The sequence below is a fragment of the Ictalurus furcatus genome, chromosome 6 (genome assembly GCF_023375685.1).
Source record: "Ictalurus furcatus strain D&B chromosome 6, Billie_1.0, whole genome shotgun sequence".
NCBI lineage: Eukaryota > Metazoa > Chordata > Actinopteri > Siluriformes > Ictaluridae > Ictalurus > Ictalurus furcatus.
This window is the reverse complement of record NC_071260.1, coordinates 7,124,531-7,144,543: the sequence shown is the minus strand read 5'-3', so window position 1 is coordinate 7,144,543 and position 20,013 is coordinate 7,124,531. Positions and strand designations below refer to the sequence as shown.

The 20,013-nt window shown below is 36.9% G+C and overlaps 1 protein-coding gene across 2 annotated transcripts in view; it reads left to right on the top strand.

The window, feature by feature from the left end:
* The first annotated feature begins 4,070 nt into the window (after positions 1-4,070).
* The window catches only part of LOC128608564 (glycerol kinase), a 47,524-nt gene continuing 31,581 nt past the window's right edge, over positions 4,071-20,013 (top strand). Inside the window, exons 1-7 of one of the 2 annotated variants that reach the window (XM_053626378.1) lie at positions 4,071-4,560; positions 8,874-8,947; positions 10,814-10,920; positions 11,039-11,116; positions 14,204-14,445; positions 14,753-14,890; positions 15,247-15,356. In XM_053626378.1, coding sequence (XP_053482353.1) covers positions 4,501-4,560; positions 8,874-8,947; positions 10,814-10,920; positions 11,039-11,116; positions 14,204-14,445; positions 14,753-14,890; positions 15,247-15,356 — 809 coding nt within the window. In that variant the 5' untranslated portion in view covers positions 4,071-4,500. The remainder of the gene's footprint in view (positions 4,561-8,873; positions 8,948-10,813; positions 10,921-11,038; positions 11,117-14,203; positions 14,446-14,752; positions 14,891-15,246; positions 15,357-20,013) is intronic. The other variant, XM_053626379.1, reaches the window with a different exon arrangement.

Here is a 20,013-nt window from a genome sequence, read left to right as displayed (position 1 = left end):
AAAGGTTAAACAATAAAGAAAATTTTTCACAGCCTTTTTTGCTCATATTTACCAAATATTAGTGGAGGGCATTGTAGTATGTGAACTGCCCTTATTTTAACACAATCCTAATCGCTAATGTGCTTTTGCCTTAAGCATACAGCACCATCTGCTGGACATAACTACAGAAAACACTGCATAGAGCAACTCAGATTCTGAGTCCAGTAACAGTCCACTGTTGAATTAGTTTTCTACTCTAACACCAGCACATATTTTAGAGCAGGAAAGACTCAGTTGTGTTGTACCCTCTCACTTAAACTATACACCTGTTCCTCTTCTTTGCAAAAAGACATAAAGTTTGTGATTTTATTTGTTAAAATTAAAAGGTGTGTTCCCTTCAGGAGGTCATCTGACCAATCACATGAACCTCAGTGACCTCAGATTGAACTGAACTGAAGTGTACTCAGTTGAGTGGTTAAATTCTTATTCTTATATAATTATTTTTGTTTTTGGTTTCTTGTAATATATCTCCCACCCCACCCTTTAATTGTTGTTGCTGTTATTTTCTGTTTATATGGTCAGGTGATAAATCCAGATTAGGTTTAAGAATGCGTCTTCAGTTAAAATCAAAACATAAAAACATTATGTTTTATTCAGCAGGAGAAATTCAATCTATTCTCAAGTCAGTCACTAGCTTTAGGGTGGTACATGATAAACATTTATGATGGAGGGTGTGACTTTCTGATGTCTGAGGTTTTTAGGTCAGTGAGTGTAATATGTGTATATAAAACCACATGACGCAACAGCGATGCGGATTGGACACACACACACACACACACACACACACACAAACACACGCACACACACTCACAATGTGTATTTTACAACACAAATACACTTGTTCTAATAAAATAATAAAATCATTTCACTACTAACACACCATTTAAAAGTGAAGTGTTTTTATAACTATATTCAGGAAATAACAGAACATCATTCAACTTTATTTATTTATTTTTATTTAAATGTAATATATGGGCAATTTATAACATCCACCACATAATATATGAGCAAATATGCAAAAAAAGAAATGTGTTTTATTTATTTATTCCTTCCTTCCTTTATTTATTTATTTATTTCTGCTCATGAGACTCCATAGTGTTTATTGTGGAATATCGAGCCTCCTTTCTGTTAAATAACATTGATTAGTTTATGATTTACTATGTTTCTGCAGTTATGAGCTTCATTATGATCAGGTAAAGTTTAATAGTTACAGAAGAAATTTAACCCACTTTCTGAAATTTAATACAAATAACCTGAAACAAAGTTAGATTGGTCGCTTCAAACAAACAAATAAACAAAAAGATAAATAAATAAATAAATAAACAGATAAATAAATAGATGAGAGTAAAAGGAAAGCAGTGTTGTGTTGGTGTTTATAAGAAGAGCAGGACACTACGACTTTTCAGTACACTCTAATAGCACCTCAAAAATCCAAACTACCTGCTGACAGATTATACTGAATATCTCTGTTCCTTCACTGGTTAAAAAGGCTGAAATGTGTAGCTTTAAACATGACATCACAAACAGATTAAAATATATATTTTTGAAGACTCGTTGTAAATAGTAAAAAATAACATTAAAATATTTTTTAAAAGTAGGATTGGTTTACCTGTAAATTACTAATATACAGTCATTTACAGGCAAACATTTAAAAGCTATATGTAATTTATATAATCACAGAAAAGCCATACTCTTCCTCCTTTTGCCATAAACCAAATTTCCCTCCAAAATTTAAACAATGTAATAAACCCTCTGTAGAGTAAATCTTACATTAATTAATATGGTTGATATGCTTTCATAGTCACACATAAAATAGTGAGTAAAATAAAACTAGTCACTAATGATTGGCTAAAAACATACAACGCTTTAATTTTTCCCGCTTGAAGGTCTAAACCCCACCCCCACTTCCCCAGAGTGATTTTCCCACTCAAATTTGAACTGGCCAATCAGAAAAATTCCTCCACTGAGAAAAATGTAAAGGATCAGGAGAGTGCATAGGCTCAGAAACACACACACACACACACACACACACAGCATTGCTGGATGGCAATGGGGCTCATATGGTATGTGTAGCAGATGGTACAGTATGTAGACTCAAAGGCGTAACCATGGTATGGACATTGCCCCCTCACATCCAAAGTTTGATACTGAAAATTCACATAATTAGAACATAGTTTTAGGATTACAGTTACCGTTTGAATTCACGTGATTTCTGAGTGATAGAAGCTCCCACAGCATGGGGAAATTGTAGGGTGCTGTGGATGTCCTGTGGGCAGATGTATTCTCTGCTCCATAACCTACCATGAAACCTACCACACCAAGTAGAGGCGAGCTAAGATGTGTTCAGGCAAACCACACACGCTAACACTTAAACACGCAATCACGACTTTTAAACAAACTCAGAAAGGATGGCTACTATGAAACTAAATTCAACACTATATATGTTGTAAATACAATTTCCCCATGGATGCTTCCAAGCAATGCTGTGCTGCCTGCATTGTGACCAGGTACCATTATTTTCCCAGAAGAGCAATGACTGACTTAGATGATTGTTTTAATTTGATAAACTGAATATTCTGTTTGTGTAACTGGTGTCATTTATTATGTTAATGTCATCATGCTGTTTAGCTTGCTATGTAATAAGTGTACAAAGTGTACAACAATATATAGTTGTATCCTGAAACGTTAGCTATGTAAAGGGTACTGGAGTTTTATTTTCTTAAATCTAAAGACAAACTGCCATAACTAGTTCTGAATGGATAACTACAATATGACCACAACTCAGATGTTAGTTCCATATCTCTCGTTGCCAAGCTAGCACATCTCAGCACTATGCTGAGCCTTATATTTGTAAAATCACTTAGTTGTCCTTAGCCCAAATGTAGTGTAAAGGAACGAAATGCTGTGCAACTTTCCTCACTTTCACTCGCATTTATAACAGTCTGTCACAATGTGAGGGTTCACAGCGAACTCGGCGGGAGGATATGCAAGCGAATGTAACGTTAATGGTCAAAAACTGGAACTGACAGCCTAGCCCAGTGGTTTTCAAAGTGGGGGCCGCCAGGGGGCGCACATGGGGCCTCAACAATTTGTTGTGAAAACACACACACACACACACACACACACACACACACACACAATCAATTCCTAATGTAATGTAATGTAAAGATGTAAGATGTAATTATTCATAAAAAAAGGGGGATATATTCAGAAGTCTGTATTTTTAAGGTGTTTTAAAGACATCTTGCAAAAGGGGGACCTCGGTCAAATGTTAATGCCATTTGGGGGGCCTTGCCCTGGAAAAGTTTGGGAACCCCTGGTCTAGCCTACTTCGTGGGTGTGCAAATATCAAACGTTAATTGACGTTCTTAAGAACAAACCAAGCCATGGTATGATGCCTTCTATACTAAGCCAAGGTTACCTACTATTACCTGTTACTGTTACCTAGTAACTAGTATCTAGTTACTTACTGTCTGAAAAAAGAGCTCGTATGTTCTGCTGCACTTTTCTACACTTGGCTGCTGTCTCCATTTCTCACAGACTGAGCTGCTAAAATATATCAACAAATTTGCGTTGAGTATGGGCATAATAAATAGAATAGATGAAGAAAAGATCTGTTGGCAGGGTTAATTAAAGGGATTAGAAATTAGAAAACTAATATAGAAAATATTTTGTACCAAATTTCGGGGGGGGGGGGGGGGGGGGGGGCAGATTGGTATTCCCTCAACACTGAAGGGGGGTCATGACCCCTCCAAAGAATGCCTGGTTATGCCCATGTATAGACTTCAGATACTCGTCCACTTTCTAACTTCAAGTTCAATATCAGTTCAACTTCAACGTCAAATTCAACCCATAACTCTTCCCATTTTGGCTCTATAATGGGATGAGTCACTACTAACATTTAAATTCCTGCTTATTGTGCTGCTGTGTTTGACTTAACTTCCACCGAAGCAGAAAGATTCCTGTTGATTCATAATAATATTTCCCTCCACAGTACAGACACATTATAAGACGTGATAACACATTATGAGTTGGACCCTCGTGATGTGTCAGTTACACAGAGAAGAGTCAACACACCAGTGACGGGAAGTTCGGCTCTTTACAGTGAATCAGATCATTTGTTTAAGCTCATCTGAAAGAGTCGGTTCAAAGAGTCGGCTCGTTTGTGAATGACACATCGGTACGTGAATACTGATTCTTTTTTGGATTTTATATCACAAATCGGATTTAATCTGTGAAATAAACAACAACAACACCACCATTAACAGACTTCGTCTGTAAGCTCTCAGCCAGGAAACGTAGTGACTGTGTCTGTGATCATGTCCTTTAGCCTCTCCTCTCTCTTTCTCTCTCTCACTCACACACACAAACGCGCGGATATATAAATGCGAGACAGTAACTTCACACTTGTGCGCGCACACACACACACACACACACACACACAGTGTTTCGGGTGATAGCATGGCGGATGATCCGCTGGTTGGGGCAGTGGACCAGGGGACCAGCTCCACAAGGTTTCTGGTGAGTTAGTGAATGTGTGTGTGTGTGTGTGTGCGTGTGTGTTATAGACTGAAATATATTCATTCAACAATATTAAAGGTTGCATACTACTGTACTACATAGTGTGCTTTGTCCTAATCTGGAAAAGTACTAAGTAGCACAGAAATAATATTTATTAAAAAAAAAAAAACTTTAATACTACTACTACTACTACTACTAATAGTACTAATAATAGTACTAATCCTCCTCCTCCTCCTCCTCATCATCATAATCAATAACAACAACATAATATTCTTGAGGAGATAGCTGTTACATTGATTTTATGCAATAAATGAGTGAATAAAATTTTCTGGAATTTACTGCGAACAATAAAGAAGTGTTAAAAATTAACTATGTGTGTGGAAATAGATTTGAATGAGTGAGGTTATGCTTCTTTTCTAAATGAGTTGCTGGTACTGGTACCAACAAAACTAACTAAAATTGGTGACATTATTAGAAATAGGTGACTTGCAGTAGTGCAGTAGTTGTTTTTACTTCCTGCGTGTGACATCATGACTTCAATAATATCATGTAACTGCTTTATCGGTTGTTTGGTCAGTGTAGTTCACTGAGACTGCTGTAGAACTTTTACCTACCTTGGATTTCTGCAACTAAGTAAACACAACAGGTCAAAGTACAGGTTCATCAGTTTAACCTTTGACCTCTTAACAAATGAGGTGAATGAGTGTTACAGCAGTTTCATCATAGTGCTGTGTAGTAATGCAGGTTTTTTTCTGATGTCCTAATGTGGATGAATCCTTTATTTCCCCTGCTACTAATAATGTTTTAGGATGTACAGTATATCTTATGTTTTTTTTCTTTGTGTTCTTTAAGTGACAATACCTAATAAGGAAAGTATTCTTTAAACTTATTTATCCTCTCTTTCCTCACTGTGAGCTCCACATGCCATTTTTAATAGAATAATGATAATAAATCACCTCAACACTTCCTATTTACTTTGTGGTAGATGTGCATTTCTTGAATATACTGTGCTGATACCTAGTGTAAAGCATTTTTCACAATCAGGAATTTAAGTTTCAAATAAAATAGTGCAACGTTTGTTTTGACTGTTTAGTAAAAGTGGATGTCAAGTTGACCTACTAACCTTTCTTCAGTGACTAACCCAATTAAACAAATGAGACAAAAATGTTATGCTTGGTCATTTATTTATTGAGGAAAATCATCCAATATTACATATCTGTGAGTGGCAAAAGTATGTGAACATCTAGGATTAGCAGTTAATTTGAAGCTGAAATTAGACTCAGGTGATTTCAATCAATGGGAGGACAATCAGGTATGAGTGAGCGGCCTGTTTTATTTAAAGATCAGGGATCTATCAAAGTCTGATCTTCACAACACCTTTGTGGAACTGTATCATGGCACGAACAAAGACGATTTCTGGACTCCACCAGTCCACATTCAGACAGACTGTGTACAAGTGGGGGAAATTTAAGACCATTGTTACCCTAATAGTCCGCGAGGTCACAAAGGAACCCAGGGTAACTTCTAAGCAACCAAAGTCTGCTCTCACATTGGCTGATGTTAATGTTTGAGTCCACCATCAGGAGAAAACTGAACAATGGTGTGCATGGCAGGGTTGCAAGGAGAAAGTCACTGATCTCAAAGATCACATGGACAAGCCAGAAGGCTATTGGAAAAATGTTTTGTGTACAGATGAGACCAAAATAAAATTTTTGTTTTAAATGAGAAGAGTTATGTTTGGATAAAGGAAAACACTGCATTCCAGTCTAAGATCCTTATCCCATCTTTGAAACATGGTGGTGGTAGTATCATGGTTTGGGCCTGTTTTGCTGCAGCTGGGCCTGGACGACTTGCCATCATTCAGAACAATGACTTCTGAATTATATCAGCAAATTCTAAAGGAAAATGTCAGGACATCTGTCCATGAACTGAATATCAAGAGTAAGTGGGTCATGCAGCAAGACAACGATCCTAAGCATACATAAGTTGTTCTACCAAAGAATGGTTAAAGAAGAATAAACTTAAAGTTTTGGAATGGCCAAGTCAAAGTCCTGACCTTAATCCAATAGAAATGTTTAGGAAAGACCTGAAGCAAGCAGTTCATGTGAGGAAACACAACAACATCCCAGAGTTGAAGATATTCTGTACTGAGGAACAGGCTAAAATTCCTCCAACTGATGTGCAGGACTGATCAACAGTTACCGGAAACGTTTATTAGCAGGGGTCACACCAGATCCTGAAAGCAAAGGTTCACATACTTCTGCCACTCACAGTTATGTAATATGGGATCATTTTCCTTAATAAATAAATGACCAAGTATAATATATATATATATATATATATATATATATATATATATATATATATATATATATTATCTCAGTTGCTTAATTGAGTTCTCTTTATCCACTTTTAGGACTGATTAGGTTTAATTCATCTTTATGCAGATATATAGAAAATTCTCACAAACCTTCAAGCACCAGTATCATAATATCCTCCACTCTTCTGGGAAGGCTTTCCACTAGATTTTGGAGTGTGACTGTGGTGATGTGTGTTCATTCAGCTACAAAAGCATTAGTGGGGTCAGGTGCTGATGTTGGGTGAGGAGGTCTGGAGTGCAGTCCGTGTTCCAGTTCATCTCACAGGTGTTTAGTGGGGTTGAGGTCAGGGCTCTGTGCAGGACACTCAATTCCTTCCACTCCAGCCTTAACACACCATGTCTTCATGGTGCTCGAACATGTTTGGGCCTCTTAGTTCCAGTGAAGGGAAATTGTAATGCTATAGCATACAAATACATCCTATACAAATGTGTGCTTCAAACTTTGAGGTGGCAGTTTTGGTGTCCACAAACTTTTGGCCATATAGTGTACAATACTGTCACTACGTTAACTTCCATACTGAAGGTGTTCACACCATCAGGTGAAATGAATGAGCTGAACTAGCCTTTTGCAGCCAGATCCAAATTTCCCTTTATTATAGAGATGGATGCATCTAAAGTGCTTCTGCAAAGCTGCTTTGTGACAATGTCCATTGTTAAAATCACTATACAAATAAAAGTTTATTTAACTGAATTGAATTAAAGTAGGGGTAGGTGCTTTATTATCCCACAGGGGTTAAACCCCAAAAGGGTTTGCACTTTTTTGTAGTTCTGAAGGATTGGCCCATTTTTGTAGTTCTGAAGGATTGGCCCATTTTAGTAGTTCTAGCTCATCTGACTTTATTAGCACTTTTTCTTTATTTGGAAAGAACACTTAATGACAGAACCCTCATAAATCCTGTGGGTCCCTATTTTTTTCCTTTCATTTTTAACAATATGTATAGGCCTATAAGTAAGAACACTAAGGTAGATAGCCTTCCTGCTTTTATTTCAGTAAGTGCATTAAGAACTCATCATAACTGGAATCTATCCTAAATTGTGAATGACACTCATTTGGACATTGATGAAGATATCAGTCAGATCTCAGAGCTTCCCTGTCCTGAGAACTGTCATGCCAACAAAACCTATGTGCCTCTGCGTCAACTCATATCTTGGTCTCACTCCTCTGGCTTTCCACCAATACCAACCAAGTCTTGGCTCACCGAATATTTGCAGGACAGTACGGTCCATGATTACATCTTTGTTCTGACCTTGGTGTGGATTCTGTTACTACCTTGCCCTCTCCTATGATAAATGGTCTGCACTTACTGTATATAGCGCCTTTTAACCTTAGCGGTTCTACAAAGTTTCTCATTCACCCATTCACATACACACACACACACTCACACACCAAGCCACTAGGCGCTAGCCTGCCATCAGGAGCAACTTGAGGTTCAGTGTCTTGCCCAAGGAAATTTTGGCATGTGGAGGCACGTGATTAGTGGACAACATACTCTACCACCTGACCCACAGCTGCCCCAACACTACCATACCTAGTGTAGACCTTGAGTAGATATTTCAAGGCAGTTAGTTTCATCACTCATACCTCTCTGCCTTCTGATTTTGATGCATACTGACCACTTGAACAACATGCCTTCCTGCTTTTGCATGAGGTCATTTGACAGCAGTCTCCAATTCATCTCCAAAGTTTGGAAGAAACCAGGAGTCAATATCAATCTTACTTCCAGTTATCATCCACAGTCCAGGTTATTTAAAGTGAGCAGAGCGACTGCAAATAAGTTTCATTAGTAACCAGGTGACTTTGAGCAGGGATAGGATTGGAGGCCATGTGATGAGGTTATGGGCTAAGGACCATGATAGTTGTAGTCCACAACTTTAGTAGATGGTCCAGACATGTTGTTATTCAACGTGGTATGTTTTTATTTTTTCTCCACAGGTGTTCAATGCTAAAACAGCTGAGCTTGTCAGTCAGCATCAGGTGGAAATTACACAGAGTTTCCCCAGAGAAGGGTAAGTTACAATAACCTTTCAACACTTTTAACTGTTCAGCAACATTTAACAGGTCTTCATAGTTAGCGACTGATACCCCTGTTGGGTTTTTATTTGATCACTTATTAGGAGTAGAATCATTTTTAAATTATTTAAGGTATTTAAAATTGTTTAGCTTTTAGTAAAGTCTCTGTCTAACATCAGTGTCAAAAAACATCATATTGATAAGATCCATCCATCCATCTTCTATACCGCTTATCCTTTTCAGGGTCGCGGGGGAACCTGGAGGCTATCCCAGGGAGCATGGGGCACAAGGCGGGGTACACCCTGGACAGGGTGCCAATCATATTGATAAGATTAGGTCCACTAAATGTGACTATTAGTCATGGACAGATTAGTCACAGGGCTAATTGGTCCAAGTGGTCTCGAACTATAGACTGTTTTATTTAAAAAAAAATTGTGAAAGATTGATAGTTTTGACAGTCAAACCAATGAGCATAACTTGTGTGCACTTTAATAAAAAACCTTGTCAATAATTGGTCTTTATTTTTCTGGTGATGACACAGAGACCAGTCAGGCAACACAGACATGTATCTTGGCATCTATTCATTAGCTAAGGATATATACAGTATGTGTGTAATGTCTGGCAAAGTTGCAAATGGAGCAAAAGTGGAACCAAAAGAGAAAACCCTAAAAGAGCAAGAAACAAGAGAGATAGAAGCATTGCCTGTTGCACCAGCAATATCCACTTATTTTAAACCAATAGATGTTAGTGGAGAACTGAGTGCTGAGGATAACCTTACTATGACAATAATTTGCTAACTTATAACCATAAGAACCTTTGGCATGGAAAGGGGGCCTTCATGGTGTATCAGCCCATGGGTCCCTAAGTTCTTAATTGCTCTTTGTTATTAGTCAATGCTGTTGTTTTAGTCAATAAGGATACACCTTTTGATATTTATTAAGACAGAATGATGGAATCTAGTTTGAAACATTTTAAAACACAATTTGACCCTACTGTAATCCTTGTGCGTGACTGCCATTAGTGGAAGGATAATAATCTAGAATAAAAGTTCCAATAGGGCATGTGCAGTCAATAGATAATAAAACTGGGCATGTTGATTACTATCAAAATCTAAGTATTACAGTTTAATGATCACGACAACTTCACTTTAAAAAAAAAAAAAAAGGAAAATATTAAATAATGATCATTTACAGGTTTAAATGTTTTACAGGTTTAAATTAGTTAAAGCAGACTTAAGCAGTATTAGTCTATTATTGAAATATAGGATGTTTATATATAGAATAAGATGTTTTTTTCTGATTTTCACTTGGCAACCCTGCTTAATCTAAAATATGTTTGTGATGCCATTATTTCAGTCGGTTAACACAACTATTTCAGATTTTCTACTTAAGATAATATAATCACACAAACATAAAATGGACCTTATCAGGACAATACTGGATCAAGCTTAGAACGCATTTATGCTTAGCAACACATGCACACATGACAGTCTTTCCTTAGAAATTTCATTAAACATTTACAAGAAGTTGCATCATTATTTTCTTTTTGGACTTTTTAACTTTTTAACAAAAGTCCCCAATAAGCAGTACAAAGGTTTATATTTTCTGACAGAATTTCCTGACAGTGCATTATTGCATAACTTAACTGGAAATGAAGGGATGAGTAAGAATGATGCATTTTTGTGTCCCACAGTTTATGTATATTTATATATACTGTATATATTGCACATGTATACCATATATAAAAAAATGTGTAATGAATAATGAAATATTTAATCTTATAATTTGCATTTCAGTTTTGGTTCAAAGCTTTTCCTTGCTCTAATTTACTTCCTGTGCCATCTGTTGTTTTTTTGCTGTGAGATGGGTGGAAGAAGACCCCAAGGAGATCCTGCAGTCTGTGTACGAGTGCATGGAGAGGACCAGTGAGAAACTCACTCAGCTCAAGATTGACATCACCAATATTAAAGGTGCATGCATTCGTGTGTGTGTTTGAATTTATTTATGTTTGGCTTCATTTTCATCTATGCTCCTCCATGAGGGCCTCATTGTATAAAAGTGAAATGGAAGTTTCTCTGTTTTACACAGCCATTGGAGTGACCAATCAGAGAGAGACGACGTTGGTGTGGGACAAAGAGACTGGAGAACCTCTCTACAATGCCATTGGTGAGTCAGCCTACCCACAAGGCAATAGCGGTGAGATCAACATTAAATGTGGACCGTCTTAACAGGCCATTAATAAGAATAATACCTGCACACTTACCACTATAGTGTGATACATTCACAGGGCAAGAAGATATCAGGTCTTATGAGCACCATTAGCAAAAGCAGACAAAAATATATTTGTTTAAATTCAAGAACATTTGTGAAACATAGCTCTCATTAACCATTGTTTTCATGATTTCAAATTAAGATCATGCAAACTTTTACACTGAAATGTAATTTAATGAATAGTAGCAAAGCAAATACATCATTGTTATTTCTCATATCCTATAACTGTAGACAGATAACATATAATTAGAGAAAGTCACATCATCTGTTTGAGCTTCTGTGGGTTTTTGTGTGGGATCTTTTAAAATCCAGATGATAAGTTAAGGATTCTCCAACACTGAGTACACGGATGAAATGATAATATTTTATGTGTATATCTCATCTGTCACTGTCTTCAAGCCTGATTTGTGATAATATTTTAAATGAGCGTTAGTATAAAATCCTATTCTGATTCCCATCATAATGTATATTTTATACAAGTACAATTATTACTTAATTATATAGAAGACATAAAAGCCTTACAGTCTAAAGTCCAAATACTAATTTAATTCTAATTATATACCATTATTATTCACTAATACACAGAGGTGGATTTAGTGATTTGGGGGCCCTAGGCAAAAATGTAGGAATGAGGCCCTCATTTCAGTGTTTTAACATCGATATTTAAATTTTCAGCATATGTTATTTAGCATTAATAGCAATAATCAGGGGTGGCCTGGGACAAAAAAGTGGCCCTGGACTTTCTGACCCATAACACGACACATTATAACACACTGGCTCATTGAAGGTTAGACCAATTTTTAACACCACTTACATAAATGAAAACATAAAAGTAGCACTGAACAGATATTAAGTCATATTTGTAAAACAGGCAAACAGAAACAGAAGAACAGTGTGACAAAGAATATTAAACAATCAAGCATGTTAGCTAGTCAGGGGGCATCATCTGGGTGCAGTGTAGGAGAGCTGCACCACTCAGCTGTACAACTCCTGAATCAGGAGTGAAACTTTATATTTTAGCACTAACATCAATCCACATCTAATAATTTTACCCCCCCCCCCAAAAAAAAGACCATCACCACTACTACTATTACTACTACTACTACTACTACTACTGTAACTGTCACGTAATGGAGGCATAGACAGAAGCAAATGCTGGTATGGCAGTTTAATACAACAACAACAAGTCCAAAGCATAAGGCAGAAGACAATAATCTGAACAGGCAGAGATCAGGTGATCAGGCAAACAGCACAAATAGGGCAGAGCAAAGGGACGAAATCATAAACGTAAGCAAAATAAAAAAAAACAACAACCAAAAAACCCAGAATAAACAGACATGATATAAGGCTTGGTTAACGACAGAGACAAGGCAACTGAGCGTATACTTCGCAAAGACTTAATGTTTGAACAGTCTCGTTTATGTGTGGTGTGATTGTGAGTGTAAATGGGAACAGGTGTCTCTGATTAGAACTCCGGAGAGGGTGAACGTGTGTGTGGGAAGCGTAGTCCTCTTCAGCCATGTTTGTAGTTGGTCATGCATTCTGGGAAATGGAGTCGCTGGTTTGCTTCGATATGACAATAATGATAATATAATAATATAATATAACAATAATAAATTTCATTTTCTAATATTAATATTATCAAATTAATCTCGATATTAGGCCTATATTAATAAATAAGTCTATTTCACTACGACCACTAACCAAGAGCAAACAATAAGTCGCTGTATGGTACAGTAGGACAGCAGCTTATTAAAATAGTCTTCTTTTTGTCTAAATTGTGGTAATATTTAAATATTTTTTTGAAGTAGCACTGAACAGGAATCCACATCTGAATGGCACACTATCATCATGTGACATTAAACTCACCTACTGCTTCATTTGGGAGCAGGTCAGCAGAGCTTTAGGAGGGAATGAGGAGAAGTGTGTGAGAGAGAGAGAGAGAGAGAGAGACTGAGAATGAACCCTGCTGCCTGTCTCAGCCTCGCTGAATTATTTCAGATTTGCAATAAAATTGTGAAATAGTCCAATGTAGTGGGTACTGAAGGCGGGGGCGGGGGGGGGGGGGTCTGATACACTCATGAATTAGGCATTCTGATGGAAGTTTAGTGATTGGATTTTTAGAAAAACATAATTAATTAGCCATGAGTTTATGCAGCGTTTTGTGGGCCTTCGGTAGCTCGGGGACCAAGGCATTGCCGACCTTTGCCTATCGGTAAGTTCGCATAATACACACGTGTTCATATTGACTGAAAGCAGTAGACAATAACACATAAGACATAGAGGGCCTGCATTAGTTTTGTTAGTGATCAGGTGTTCGTTATGAAGAGACAATGACATTTAACACCAAAAATTTAAATGTACTTAAAAGTAGTGTCATTCAGTGAAGACAGCAGAGGGCAGAATATCACCATTTAACCAAGTGGGTTTTAAAACAGTGCTTCTGTTTACTGAACAATGTGTATTGTATTGTTCACCTACTGCAAATAATGTCCACTGTCCTATTCCATTTCTACTGACTTTATAGCAATACAGATGCACCGTGGTTTTTAATTCCTAACATATTTAACTTCATCTCAGTTGCACATATAGTTGAATATTAGTAGCACATGTGAAGATGTTTGGCTGATCCCCACAAGGAAAACTGCTTTTTAATTATTATTTATTTTCTGTTGACAAAAACTGCACCTTTTATTAGAAAAACTAAGTTATTCCTTTTGGTTACTGAGGTTAAGGTCAGGGTTAGATTTGTGTGCGTGTGTGAAATGAACAGGAACTAAAACATTTTGTTTATTTCAGCCTCAGCTCAATCAGACTGAAAAATAACCTCCATATCAATATTATTTTATAATAAAAATTATTCAGATTTGAACGTCTTGTTTGACAAGTTATGCTTGATTCGATGACATACTGTATGTGTGTTTAAAATGACTAAAAACCCCATGGGAAAAGTTTTTAATTTTATTCTTCATTTATCTTTAGTGTGGCTGGACTTGAGGACTCAGTCTACTGTTGAGCATCTCATTGAGAAAACGCCTGGAAAGAACAAAAACCACTTAAAGGTGATGATGAGGTGTCTCGCACATACACACACTCACAAGCATACACATGCACACACATGCACACACACACACAGACACACACACATACACACACATACACACACTCACACATGCACGCACGCACACGAGAAAATGCCTGGAAAAAACAAAAACCACTTAAAGGTTATGATGAGGTGTTTCTCACACACACACAACACACACACACACACACGAACACACACACACGCACACACACGTATGCACACACTCCTCAAAAATATCATTATAGAAGCTGAGGATAGTTTATAATTCTTCCTCAGCCTGGAAAATAACTGCTATAATAATGTCCAGGAAGCTCGATGTTTTATTTACATTTTATTTCGACTTATTTCATTGCATGTATTTAATTTTTAATCATAATTTATCCAAATAGTTTAATTGATTTGATTTGATTTGTTTGACACTTTTTTTTTTTGGCTTTGGTGTGCAGCATAAGACAGGTCTGCCCATCAGTACGTACTTCAGTGCGGTGAAGTTGCGCTGGTTGATGGACAATGTGGTGGAGGTGGACGAGGCTGTGCGCTCTCACCGCGCCATGTTCGGAACTGTCGACTCCTGGCTTATATGGGTGAGTGACCACACACACACGCATACATACACACACACACACAGAGACACAAACAGACATACAGATAAACAGTAGCAAGCATTTATCCTGAGCTCGGGTTACAGTCTGTGTGGAGGTTTTCATGTTCCTCCTGTCTCTGTGTGGGTTTCCTCCTGTATCTCTGGTTTCCTCCAAACTCCCAACTTGTGGTGACACTTCACTCTAAGCAGACCCAAACCATACCAGCAAAATGCCTCTGACAGCATAACCGAGCCATCCATTTTTCCTTCAACTTGTCACCTCTACACAATTAGCAGATATACTCACTCATAATTTTCCAATTCTTGATCCATTTGTTTACTTATTTCTTGTTTCAGAGTTTAACTGGAGGGAAAAATGGTGGCGTTCACTGCACAGACGTCACCAATGCCAGCCGCACAATGCTGTTCAACATACACACTATGGAGTGGGACCTGGATCTGTGCAGGTGAACACACACACTCACTCTCTCTCTCACACACACACACACACACTCAAGGCTCAAGACTTTCTCCACTATTTCATCAGTCGGGTCCAAAACAACAAGAACTATTTTTAGATGCTTTCAGATTATACGGGTAATTTTTCTTTTTAAAACAATACATGCGGTATCACAATCAGTCTTTACCAGTTGATTGCAGATATTCTTATGTGTGTGTGTTTTTTTTTTTACATCGCCCGTTTTTCAAAAATCTACATGTATTTATGCAAATGTAGCATAAATTAATTATGCAAAAGTATTCAAATCAAATATGCATTATACTGTAAATTAGCATACTTTTTGTTTTTTAAAAAAAACCCAAAATCTAGTCTTTTGCTGTTTTGAAGTCAAATATGTAGCTCACTGTGAAAATGCTTTAAGAGGAAAACTTTTACACACAGGTTTATTGGAAAATTATTTCTTTATTGTTTAATAAAAAATACCATAAAAGAAATATTTATTGCCATTTTTTCATTATGAATTCTAACATAGATTCAGCAATAATAATTCCTCTATATTCTCCTTTTTTAAACTTTATTTTTATTCATTAATTCATAAATTAATTTTTAAGCATTTCAAGAGAAACGTATGTAAGGTATAAAATAGAAAAAAGGATTTTTAATTTTTTTTTTTTTTTACATACATAATCACAATTGGTTACATAGCACTCTCCCTAATATATCCCAATATTTTCTAAAAAGATCCATTCTCAAATGTAACATGAAGGTAAGTCTTTTCATTGAGAAAATTTCATTTACAATTTCAATCCATTGCATTTTTTTTGCACTCACCTTCTCTTTATGGACTTTTTACTAGATACCAATAGTATTTGAAGTAGTATTTATTATTTCTCCCCCCTAGTTGAAGCACTTTACCAAGGAAAAGGTACAACCATGAAAACAAAAAATCTCATTCCAAATGTGTCCTCTATAACTTTTCTAATCTCCCTCCAGTACAATTCAATTAATGGGCCTCCACAAAAAATATGGAAGCGGTCAACCATCTGAGCTCCATACCATCACCATCATAGGCCCTGATATAATCTTTTATCAAGTAATGCTGTTCTTTTAGTGGTGTAGAAAAACCTGAGCAGACATTTCCAGTTTCCATTTCCACATCTTGGGTGTGACGTTGTAAACAACCAACCCCAACAATGATCCCAATCTTCCTCTGAAATTGATGTATTACATTCTTTCTCCTATTTTTTAATTTATATAGGTTGATGAGCATCTTTTACTTATTTGTATACTCCTGTATATCCTCGAGACCAACTTCTTATTGTCCCTCATTTTGTAAGCATTGAACTGATCAGATTGTCATTAGGTATCTCTACCCTGCTCGGTTCTTTGTTAAAATCTCTTTGTTGGAGGTATCGCTAGAAGTCTTACTTGTGTATTTGGGGGATGTCCATCAGACTTGATTGTAATAAGCACATCAGATGTAGAAGTATATTTATTTTAAGAACTTCAATTTGATGAGTCATGTCTAGACGGAGTATTTACCACCTGTCAATTTCTGACTTTATAGCCATATTTATGGAGCCATAGTTACTTTTATATAGGTTTGATATGTCTTTGGGGATATTTGTACCCAGATATAGTGGGTATACCTTTATACATAGAGGTAGTGTCCCATTTAATTGCAAATTTACTCCTGATTTCTTCTGCGGGTTGACAATTATATGTGAGAATTTGTGTTTTTGTAATATTTTATTTATATCCTGAAATAAATCCAAACAGTTCTAATAGTAGAAAAAGTTCTGAGATACTGGAGTCAGGATCTGCCAGAGATTAATGTACATCATCCGTGTATAAACTTTATTTCAATTAATACTTTGTATTAAATTTTATATTCCTTCCCGCAAACTTCCATCCCTTTTATCTAAGTATTTTCCCTCGCTGCCTCTATGAAAATACTAAACAAATCCGGAGACAGTGGACAGCCTTGGCGGGTTCCTCTCTACAGATTACAGTTTTTTACACTTGCTATGACAATTTTTTCAATACTTTTAACAATTTTCCTAAACTCTTAACACAGTTAGCACAACAGCTGTCTGTGTAGACAATACAATTAACATATTTCTTGTTGCTTTGACACAAAATGCATACAGTTAACACAAATTTAAAATGCTTGAACTTCTTTTAAGCACAAGCTCGACCGAGACCAAAACAATGGATTTTTACTGCCATATTTACAAATACTTTCACACTGTATTTCAGAACAGATAACATCGTGTTCTAAACCTACCTTATAGGCTAAAGTCAAAGTGAACAGCTGTTCATATTAGGGCTGCAACTAACGATTATTTTCATAACCGATTATTTTTCCCCCAGATTAATCGGGACAATGGGGCGGGACAAACTTTCAGTACACGTTTTTTATTTTGGTTTATTTAAAATAATATCCACAAACTGAGTGTTACAAATATAAACTTCAGACTAAAACTTTACACAACTGTTTGTCCAAAACAGAAAAGAGCCCAATGCACACACACACCAGAATATATATTATCAATTTAGGACTGTAGTTTAATTCAGTGCTTTTTGTGCGTCCATAAAAATAATGCATAAATACTTATATACAAGTAATTAGCACGTTCGCCTCACACCTCCAGGGTCGGGGGTTCGATTCCCACTGTGTGTGCAGAGTTTGCATGTTGTCCCTGTGCTGCGGGGTTTCCTCCCCCAGTCCAAAGACATGCATGGTAGGCTGATTGGCATGTCCAAAGTGTCTGAAGTGTGTGTGAATGTGTATGTGAGTGTGCCCTGCGATGGATTGGCACCCTGTCCAGGGTGTACCCTGCCTTGTGCCCGATGCTCCCTGGGATAAGCTCAAGGTTTCTCCGTGACCCTGAAGTTAGGATAAGCGGTATAGAAGATGGATATATATATATATATATATATATATATATATATATATATATATATATATATGGTTTATTTATTTTAATCATTTATTTTAGTTTATATTGTATATAAGTTTTTATGCATTATTTTTTATGTATGAACAAAAAGCACCGAATTAAACAACAGTCCTAAATTAAATATGAAAAAACTCACTTTCACTGTACCTTGTGGTTTCTGTTACTCGCTGTCTTTAGGAATATTATTTTACTTGTGTTTATTTTTGATCATAATGTTTTAATTAGACATTACAGATCTTACTCGCACTCCCACTCTGTTTCAGCGTGTCTACACTGCGTGTGATCAGCAACGCGGCCTCGTTACTAACACATCACTTCCGTTATAATAAACAACAGAATTTACACTGCAAGCGCACAAATACAGCATATAATGATAAACTTAAATTAAACTAAACCTTTTAAGCAACTTGCACCAGTTTCCCCTGCCCCTTGCACACAGTGGAGAATTTTGGATATAAACATAACTTTGTGCTTGTGCATCACTGATTGATCTCCGCGGTGTTTTATATAAAATGCTCCCTGCCTTAGAGGATTTTCTTCTGCAGTCACGTGACGATTTCGCCTCCGTCTGATGGTGACTGAGGTCATGTTGGGAATAAAAGGTAAAGCTGACAGAAAGTTTTTTCCAGTTTTTAGAAGACCTGTACGAAAGACAGATGCCAGAAGCAGAAAGGGGACAGGTGGGAGATCACTTGCCAGTATATGTGAACACATGGGACAATGTGGCATTCCACCATTCCTGTGCAGTCACAGCCTGGTTTGACGGCCATCTGAGGATGATGTCCCTTTTCCTTGCCCCTTACTCCCCTTTCCTCAACCCCATTGAGGAGTTTTCTCAACCCCATTGAGGAGTTTTTCTCAACCTGGAAATGGAGGGTTTTTGACCATCGTTCACAGGACCAAATGTCCCTCCTGGATGCAATGGATGCTAGATGCCAAGACATCACAGCTGAACACTGCCAGGGGTGGATAAGGAGTTCTTCCCAAAATGCCTTGCCAGAGAAGCTATCAGGTGTAATGTGGATGAGAACATGTGGCCAAATGCCGAACACCAGGCAGATTAGAAGATGACTTTTTTCTTTTTTTATTCTTCTGTGGCTTTTTCTGTTTGTATATTTTGTATTTTCACATGATAAACGGCAGCTATATTGCATATTTTTGTTATCTTGCAGTAATGCCCTGTTGCAAAATGAGCCTTGACTGCAGCAATTCTGTCTCAGTCTTCTTTTTTCATAAACCGTACATTCCATAAAGCTACTCTGAGATGGGTCATTCATTTTTTGTATTGAATTTCTGCAGCAAAAGAAACAAAATGCATGCATTTACTAAACCCAACAAAACAAAAATGTAGAGAGGCTTCAAAAGAAACTGCAGTGCAAAGCACAATCTATGATCAATACAATATACTGTCTCTTGTATAAGGGCAGACCTGACACACATAATGCAGTTACTGTAAATGCATCTGATGTTAGTGTTTTTATGACATTGCGCTATAATTGACTAAATGTTCCTGTTGGAAGAGACCATGAGTTAGTGTTTTGGTAGACATAGTATGTTGTGCTAGTGTATTATTGTATTTTGAAAATCAGTCATGGAGTTTAGTTTACAGTGTGTGATTTTGAGCATGAAGTTAACCGTTTTGCCAATTGTGTGTTGTAGTTTTGTTGGTGCATTAAGAGTTCAGAAAAATTGTTAAAAGTA